The 10,000-nt window shown below is 44.2% G+C and overlaps 1 protein-coding gene across 1 annotated transcript in view; it reads left to right on the top strand.

Annotated features, from left to right (window-relative positions):
- LOC135105015 (kin of IRRE-like protein 2) overlaps nucleotides 1-10,000 on the top strand; it is a 67,100-nt gene that overhangs the window by 7,729 nt on the left and 49,371 nt on the right. The window contains exons 4-5 of the mRNA XM_064012900.1: nucleotides 3,542-3,800; nucleotides 8,417-8,575. Coding sequence (XP_063868970.1) covers nucleotides 3,542-3,800; nucleotides 8,417-8,575 — 418 coding nt within the window. The remainder of the gene's footprint in view (nucleotides 1-3,541; nucleotides 3,801-8,416; nucleotides 8,576-10,000) is intronic.

The following is a 10,000-nucleotide window of genomic DNA, read 5'->3' as shown; positions in this document are numbered from 1 at the left end:
GGAGACAGAATAGGAATGGGTGGATGAAAAAGGAAGAGACGGAGATAGGATGCGAATGGCGTAGATGAAGGAGGGGGAAAAGACGGAAATAGGAGAGGATGGGATAGATAAAGGAAAGAGGAGACGGAAATAGAATAGGAATGGGCAGATGAAGGAGGAGGAAATAAAAGAAAAAAATATAGGAATGGCTAGATGAGGAAGGACACAAAAAAAAATACATAAGAATTAGTGGACAAAGGAGGAGAAGACATAAATTGAACAACAATGGGTAAATAAAGAAGCAGGAGACTGATATATGAGAGGAATAGATGGATGAAGGGGTAACAAACGGAAATGGGGTAAGAAAGGGAGGTGAGGACGAGGGAAAGGGTAGAGAAAGGAAAGCAGAAAAGTCAAGCTGTCAAAGAAGGTCAGTAAGAGGTGTGACAGTGAGAGAGCGAGCACAAAGTAAAGACGTGTTGTGGAGGTGACAGAATGAGGGAATTAGACGCGCGGGAAGTTGTGTCCTTACTAAGCTGTGAGGAAACTGCATTGAGTGGCTACGATATTCCAGGTCTCTTTACTGCATTATACCGCGTTACACAAACACACACACACACACACACACACACACACACACACACACACACACACACACACACACACACACACACACACACACACACACACAGAAGTGCAGGCAAATCAGTCAAGTCACTCTAGTCAGTCAGTGAGTCAGGTAGGCCAAGTCAGGTCAACTCATCAGAGGAGTATATAATTTTAGCATCAATCCGCGCGTTTCCTTGGCCTGAATCAAGCCAGTTCGCATGTGAGGCAATTAAATTAATGGTCAGTTCGATTACGGGACCTTTTCAGAAGCTGGACACGCAATCACGCGCACGCTAAGTCACATCATTACCGGCGGCGCAATGGTGAAATCATGCAGCCTCTCTCGCTTTATCTCTTATTTACCTCGACACACGTCATCTCGGGTAAGGCAGGTCACCTTTAGGCCGAGCATTGTGGGGGGGAAGGGGGTCACAGAGGTCAGGGAAGTATAGGTCGAGGCAAGTACTACTACCTTGTCTCTCTCTCTCTCTCTCTCTCTCTCTCTCTCTCTCTCTCTCTCTCTCTCTCTCTCTCTCTCTCTCTCTCTCTCTCTCTCTCAGGAAGTTCAAAAAACATTTAAAATGCGTTACCATGATTTTTTTCTTTCTTTAGCATTTTTTCTCGAAATCACAGGAAATAACATTTTAGGCACTTCTTTCTGCAGCTTTTGAGAGAGAGAGAGAGAGAGAGAGAGAGAGAGAGAGAGAGAGAGAGAGAGAGAGAGAGAGCAGAAAATGTTTAGTGGAAGTTGTTTTCAAATTCTTTCGTGTGTAGGTGTGTGTGTGTGTGTGTGTGTGTGTGTGTGTGTGTGTGTGTGTGTGTGTGTGTGTGTGTGTGTGTGTGTGTGTGTGTGTGTGTGTGTGTGTGTGTGTGTGTGTTTGAAGGAGAGAGTGAAATGCTAAAGCCGGTTTTCTGATCGACCACCGGCAAAACAACTAACAAAGATCTGATACACCTTACACCTCTGATCAATTCCCACACTACATAGAGTGGTAATCTTACCATGCATCTCATCTCAGTCAAATAGAACATTTACTGAACTTCCGAAGAATGTTAGTTATCTATAAGTCACTCAGTGGCGAGTCAGTAATGATACGTTGCCATGTCGAGGGAGTGTTAAATCATGAACTTTTCAATATGCCAATGTCCACATACATTATGCAGCGTTGTTACAGCCGCTCCTCTGTCAGGCCAAGGAGAAATTTACTTATATAACATTATCAGCTAGCCTCGGCGAGAAAGTCACAAGAAGATACTAATTTAAAGGTTGTTATTCAGAAGTTCTGCAGCGTTCTTTTGAGGAGAAATCAAGTATAGGTCACCACGAGTTCTGGTTTTTACTAGTAGTCTTTTACTGATTTCTTTCACACGCTTGGCTTCCTCTCTAATACCTGTTCATTGTCTCGCATTACGCACGTCTGTGGCGCAACGGTTACCCTTATGCAAAGAACGATCATTAGCGCCAAACATAATTGAACAATGCTCGTAGTTGTAATATGGATAGTAGAGTAGATGGGGCGTTCCTAAGGACTTGTCCTGGTCTACTACTTCTACTTCTACTTCTACTACTACTACTACTACTACTACTACTAATAATAATAATAATAATAATACCACTACTACTACTACTACTACTACTACTACTATTACAGCTACTGCTGCAACAACTACTTATTCTTCTACTACTACTACTACTACTATTACTACTACTACTACTACTACTACTACTACTACTAATACTACTACTACTACTACTACTACTACTAAACCCAGACACACACACACACACACACACACACACACACACACACACACACACACACACACACATACACACACACACACCTAAAATCAAACTGGCCACCGCAGAACTCACAACATTCTGTACCTTTCCCTCCACGTCAATTTATCGCCCGAACAGGGACACTCCACGCTAATTAAACGAGTTGATCCGCGACGTAGCCACCCCCTTCCACCCCACCCAACCTCCTCCCAGTGCTGCACAGCTCCCCTCCTCCTCCCCCTCCTCCTCTTCCTGCTGCTCTCGCTCTTCCGTCCTCCTTTTCATTAAGTGTTCATGACGGTCAAGTGCCATTATCTTGTAATCGGTGTATCTGTATTTGGGTGGCGTTGATCCCTCTGCTGTGGGGGGGAGGAGGAGGAGGAGGAGGAGGAGGAGGAGGAGGAGGAGGAGGAGGAGGAGGAGGAGGGGGAAGTATATTGGTAACATTGATAAGTACTTAGTGATATGTATATTACTTTTATATATTCTCTCTCTCTCTCTCTCTCTCTCTCTCTCTCTCTCTCTCTCTCTCTCTCTCTCTCTCTCTCTCTCTCTCTCTCTCTCTCTCTCTCTCTCTCTCTCTCTCTCTCTCTCTCTCTCTTTCAAACGCTGACATTTGCTGCTCCTTTTCATCTTTTCTTCTCGCTCATCTTTCTTTCTGCCTGTGATAGCTACGCCCTTTCCTACCGCCCTCCTTCCTTCTTTGCTTTCTTCCCTCCTTCCTTCCCATCTTCTTTCTTCACCTTCTCAATTTCCCTTCTTCAATTGTCCTCCCTTCTTCTCACCCTTCTACTCTTACTTTTTGCCATGTGCTTCCATTCCCCTAATTACTACTCTTAGCTTCCTCTCTCTCTCTCTCTCTCTCTCTCTCTCTCTCTCTCTCTCTCTCTCTCTCTCTCTCTCTCTCTCTCTCTCTCTCTCTCTCTCTCTCAACCCTCAGCTTCCTTACGAATTCAAGCCTTTTAACCTTCGTTCTTACTTCCCTTTCCTCTCCTCTTAATCTCTCCTTAAGCATTCCCAGACTCTCTCTCTCTCTCTCTCTCTCTCTCTCTCTCTCTCTCTCTCTCTCTCTCTCTCTCTCTCTCTCTCTCTCTCTCTCTCTCTCTCTCTCCTCTCGCTCCGGCCTTTAAAACCAGCCACTCGCTACCCACCACCTTGACTTTCACACAGATTATCGGGTCTGGCGAGGAGCTGGTAGTGGTGGTGGGACCTTCTACTGCCGGCGAGTACACCTGCGTGGCCTCAGTCAGGGGCTTCCCGGAGCTGAGGGACAAACTGAGGGTGCTGGTGAAGGGCCCGCCAACCATCGTGAGTTCGAGCGAGCAGCAGGGAAGGATGGGGGACACTGTAAATCTGGAATGCAGCACAGTCTCCATCCCGAGCCCCATCAGGATAACGTGGACGTACAGAGGCAGGGATATTGATCTGAGTGAGTTGTGGCCTTGTGTTGCGTTGGGTTGGATTAAGGTTTGGTTAGATTGGGTTGGGTTGGGTTAGGATATGTGTGTCTGTGTGTGGGGGGGAGGGAAGGGGGGTGAAGGGTCATGGGTAAGGTGCATGTGTGGATGGACTGCTGGTGGGTGAGCGGATAAGAGTGTGTTTCTTTTTCCTTTTGGGTTTCGTCTTTTCCTGCTCCGTTCTTTTTAGCACTGCTCGAAAAAGTCTCTCTCTCTCTCTCTCTCTCTCTCTCTCTCTCTCTCTCTCTCTCTCTCTCTCTCTCTCTCTCTCTCTCTCTCTCTCTCTCTTATCTGCATCTGGTCTTCCTTTAATCTTTTTCTATCTTCGGATCTCGCCATTTTTTTAAACGTTTCTCTTCCCTCTCCATCATTCACTCTCTTCATCCTCCTTTTATCCCCATTTTTTCTCTCTCTCTCTCTCTCTCTCTCTCTCTCTCTCTCTCTCTCTCTCTCTCTCTCTCTCTCTCTAGTGGGATCGCCATTTCAATCTTACGTTCTCCCTCCCTCTCTCTCTTTTTTTTTTCACATTTCGTTACTCTACTTCTTTGCTCGTCTCCCAGTTCCGCTATACCACGCACCGTCTCTTCTGCTCTCCCTCCCACCCTTTCCTTTCCCTCCTTTCCTTTCCTCCTCACTCCCTTACTTCCCCCGTCCCCGTGCGCCAATAACCTTAACAAGCCGCTCGGTTGACAGCCAGACTCCAGGACTGTACTTGCTCGTCGCGTGGAGCCGGGAAGGAGCAGACCAATTTTTAGACCAACTCGACCGCCGGACTGCAGAAGCACGCAAGAGGGGCTGAGGAGGGACAAGAGGGGTGGGGTAGAGGGCTGAAGGGGATCTAGTGGTGCATTGTTTGGGGATAATGGAGGGTAAGCGTTCACTGTCCTCCCCTCAGGACCGTCCCGTGTTGAAGATTGTTGGTTGTTCGCTCAGTCAAGAAATCAACAACAGGACTCCTATTTTTTTTAACACTGAGATTTTATTGGTAACTCTTTTCCTACACAATTTTTTCCCTTATTTTTTTTATTTATCAGACACTCTTTTCATTCGTATCATTATCACTCTCCTTATCATTGTTATTGGTTGTGTTTCAGGCTCGGCTTTTTTTTTTTTTTTTTTACCTCCGTGTTTTGATCAAGGGTTTTTCTTGGTAATTCTTCTCCTATATTATTTCTGACTTTATTTTCATCAGTCAGTGCATTTTTATTCTTGTTATTATTCTCTTCATCATTTTTATTGGCTCGGTCATTTCTTGCCTTCGTGTTGTGATCATTTGGGTAACTCCATGTTCTTGGGCGACTAGCAATATTTCTCAGGGGATAATTTTCTCCCGCGGTATTTCTATCACACGTTATTAAGGAGACCCGGCCCTCCCATTATTGCGGGATTCCGTATTCACCCCCTCATCGTTAAGTTGCCTCAGTAATGCAACTGTCACTCATAGAACGGTCAATCTCAGTCCGTATTATTATCATTACGAGCATCATTATCATTTTTCTTTATTATTGATATCATAATTTTGCATTTAAATAAATTTATACTTAAAAAATCCACGCAGTACTTCTTTACCTGTCCAATTATTTTCCTCGTTAAATACTTTCACACCTGACCTATTTCCGTAACCCGCCGCTCTCCCCGTCCTTTTCCCTCCTCTCCCTCGCGCCCTGTCCCTGGAGGAGACGTAGGACTTCCCGCCGCCGCGAGTCATGTGTGGGAGGCATAATAAGCCGCCGCTGTTAATTACCTGCGCACACCTTTCACCTGCTCCTCCATTACCTGGCGGGCAGAGCTGCGGAATTATTATTTCACCCTCTCGCATGTGCTTTCTTCTCAGATGCTTTTGTGTTTTTTTACTTTTTTCTTAAGTTTCTTTCATCTCCGGCTAATTTTCTTTTTTTTTTCTTTTCTCTTGCTCGTTTTGCTTGGCTTGCCTTCTCTGTTTCTGTGAGTAGTTTTTCCTCTTTTTCTTTAATCCTACTTTGCGCTTGGTTATTTCTTGTTTTCTCTCTCTTTTGTCTTCGCATTCTTTTTCTACTTAGATATTTTCTTTTCCTGCCAACTTTTTTTTTCTTTTCTTTAGCCTTGTTTTTCCAAGGGTTAAGTCACTTACTAGCTCATTAAAGTTGATATGTGTTCTTTAATATTTTTCTTGTCATTTTTCATTCACATTTATTAAATTTAGATTTTTACTAACAACTTCTTTTCTCATCAGTAACATCAATATACTTCAGGCATGATATATATATATATATATATATATATATATATATATATATATATATATATATATATATATATATATATATATATATATATATATGTATATATATATATATATATATATATATATATATATATATATATATATATATATATATATATATATATATTGTTTTTGTTTTGTTTTATTTTGTTCTGTCTATGTAGGAGGGAGAACCGGCCAAGGGTAACAAAATTAGAAGCAAAAAAAAAGGCCTACTGAGGTGCCAGTCCCCAAATAAGTCAGAAATGGTCGTCAAAAATTTGAGGGTAAATTTCTTGAAACCTCCCTCTTGAAAGAGTTCAAGTCAGAGGGAGGAGGAAATACGGAAGCAGGCAAGGAGTTGTAGAGTTTACCAAAAAGTGAATAACTGATTGAGAACACCGGTTAACTCTTGCATTAGGGAGGTGGACAGAATAGGGGTGAGAGAAAGTAGAAAGCCTTGTGCAGCGAGGCGGCTGGAGGAGGAGGCATGCAGTTACCGGTTTCCGGTTTAGATTACAAGTAAAGGACAGACCGAGGATGTTCAGTGTAGAAGAGAGAAACAGTTGAGTGTCATTGAAGAAGTGGGGATAGTTATCTGGAAGGTTGTGTCGAGCTGATAGATGTAGAATTAAGTTTTTGAGACACTGAACAATACTAAGTTTGTTCTGCACCAATGAAAAATTTTAGAAAGATCAGAAGTCAGACGTTCTGTGGCTTCCTTGCGTGAGCTGTTTAATTCCTAAAGGGTTTGACGTCTAGGAAAAGACGTGTCTGTCTCCTAGGCTTCAACTTAAACTTCCTTGCTCATTTTTGTTATCATTATTCATCTTCTATCAGCGATATCTACACACCTGAGATATGATAAGTTGATCATGTCATCTGTTAGCAAGGATTTTATTTGTGACTCCGTTTATTTTACATATCTAAGAATCCTTGTTTATTTTACATTATCAGTATCATTATTCATATTCTCACTAGCAACATGTACACACTCGGCGCATGATATGTTAATGCTACGTCTGCTGCCTATAGCTCTGATCCAATTTAATCAGCAGGCTTCCCTTTACGCCTCCAAACTCCATCGCCAGTCTCGTCTGTCTGAATCACCGTCAAGGTTCATGCGTGCTTGCCGTCCCTGGCGCCTTCATATGTCTTCATTTATGACACTTTTACACAGTGGCATACATAATACTCCCACGTTTGTCTATTGGACTTAATCCACTTGATATCTGTCGCGTTTTCGTCTTATTACCCAAACCATCTGCATTTCTCATTAGTATACTTCTCCTTCCCGCCCCTGACTGTCTGGCTGTCTGCCTTTCTGTCTGTCTTTAAGAGGCTTGTTCTAAGATTACGAAACTTCACCCTAATCAGTTCATTCATCTTGTTTCCCTCCCTCTTACCCTCCCAATCCTCCTCTCCCTTCTGCTGCTGCTGCTGCTCCTTCATCTCATGCAGTTGATATTCTCCTGCTTCATCTCATACAGAGTGCACCTCCTCTTTTTTTTTTTTTTCCTCCTCCTCCTCCTCCTGGATTTCCTCCTTCCTTCATCTTGTACAAGCGCCTCTTCATAGTCTTCTTATATGTCTTTCACTTTCCATCTCATTCGTTCTCCCTCCTCCTCCTCCTCGACCTCCTCACTCTTGTCCACCGCCACACTCCGGCCCTTGTACACACTAACTCTCATTTCACCATCAGTGTTGCATTACCACCACCACATGCATGGCGGTCTATGTCCCCCACCACTGATGGTCCTCCCCACATCTCCATGCACTTCCTCCCCCGCTTTTAATAACATCCTAAAGACCCCCACGTACACTGCAAAGACCCCCACGTACACCACTTCCACTCTTGAGTTACTCTTGATAAATTTTTCTCCATAAAGTTTTGCTCTACACCTTTGAAACCACGTTCTCACTCCCAAATCCACACTTTTCTTCCCAACAAAACACCCATTTGCACCTCCCTCGCCTCCCTTTCCTCCTCCCTCTTTCTCTCCTTAAGCGCCCCTCTATACCCCCTCATTCCCCACAATACACCTAGCTTACCGCTCCCTCACTCCACAAATCGTCTCCCTTACCACTCCTCACTTCCTTTCTCCCCTCGACAAAACACCCCTTTATAAATATCCCCTTTCTTTCCTCTTCCCTCCTTGCATCCCTTCTCTCTAAATCACGTCTCAAAACTTAGTCACTGACCTTCGTTCCTTCCTTCCTTCCTTCCTTCCTTCCTTCCTTCCTTCCTTCCTCGCACAACACCCTTTCACACCTCCTTCCTTCTCTACTCTCATCTTGCCAAAACTCGCCCCATGACCTTTCCCCTTCTCTTCCTTCCCTCCACAGGCGACCCGCGGTACGAGGTGGTGCAAGACGAGCAGGAGGAAGGCCTGAGGAACATCTTGGTAATCCACGACGCTGATACGCATGACTTCGGGGCGTACAACTGCTCAGTGGTGAACGAGTACGGCGTGGCCAGGAAACAGATCCTACTCAACGAAGAGAGTGAGTAGAGTCGACTTTTGTGTGTTTTGTGCGCGTGTTATGCATGTCCCGAATGCGTTTCTCATGTGCAATGGTAGTTTGTGGATACCCAAGCACCGCATATAACGGGGATCTGGCAAGCTTTTTTTTTTTTTTTCCATGTTCTATTTTGTGGATCGCGTGGAAGCCTGTCTTGCAATGGCTAATCTTTATCGGATAATTTCTTAAGGCGGTTTTGTTCGACTTTTTTTCTTTCTGTGTGTGTGTGTGTGTGTGTGTGTGTGTGTGTGTGTGTGTGTGTGTGTGTGTGTGTGTGTGTGTGTGTGTGTGTGCGTGTGTGTGTCGCGTGTCCTTTTTTTCCGATAGTAGCCACTGGAGTAACGGGTCATTGATTAACGGCTTTTAGGTGACCACAAAGCACAATGGAGCGGAGGCACGTTCCTTTCCATGCCAGGAGGTGCTTGGGATACTCGAGGATGCTTCCATTCTTGCACGCCGTGGCTTTGTTTTGCCGGCAAGTTTTCGCACACGAGAATGGCGCATAATGTTGTGTCGGGCGAACTGCAGCATCTTAAGTAGGATGTGTGTGTGTGTGTGTGTGTGTGTGTGTGTGTGTGTGTGTGTGTGTGTGTGTGTGTGTGTGTGTGTGTGTGTGTGTGTGTGTGTGTGTGTGTGTGTGTGTGTGTTCGTGAGGATTTGTCTATTCTTTTAGGTTTCTAATGTATATTTTGATCTACCACCATCGCTGCTCTTGCCGCTGCTGCTACTACTACTACTACCACCATCATCACCAACACCACTACGTACTACGCACTACCGCCAATACAGCTACACTCGCAAAAGTTTCAAGACGAGGTTTCCATGGCAGGCATTGTAGTATACGTACATGGGAGACCACGCTCACACTGTGCATCATCATGGAAGTTTCAAACACACTTAACCGTACAGACAACCCTCGCCATAAAAGACACTTGCAACACACACACACACACACACACACACACAAGGAAAACTTTACACAAAATAAATTCTACACACACACACACACACACACACACACACACACACACACAAAGATTGTAAACGCAGTGCGAGTTTGGGTACAAAAGTTACTCGCCGTGTGGATGGTTTCGCACAAAAATGGTGAGCGTGGCGCGCCTCGTACACGTGGGACCATTTATGGGAAATCTTAAACTCCCAGGATTTCGTACACGTTGAGGAAATATTTCACTAAATAATTCGAAAACTTTCTGGAAATTATTCTCCAGAGGCATAAAATTTGCTCCGAAATTCCTTCCCATTATTCTAAAACAAAACTTCTCACAATTTATACCTACATGTATACACACACACACACACACACACACTAGAATTAAGACACCTCACCATCCCACAAAAGCAATTAGGAGTCGAAGGAATATAACAATGATGCGGAAAATTGTCCCA

This window comes from Scylla paramamosain, chromosome 11 (genome assembly GCF_035594125.1).
Source record: "Scylla paramamosain isolate STU-SP2022 chromosome 11, ASM3559412v1, whole genome shotgun sequence".
In the NCBI taxonomy this organism is placed as follows: Eukaryota; Metazoa; Arthropoda; class Malacostraca; order Decapoda; family Portunidae; genus Scylla; species Scylla paramamosain.
This window is presented reverse-complemented; position numbering and strand designations above follow the sequence as displayed.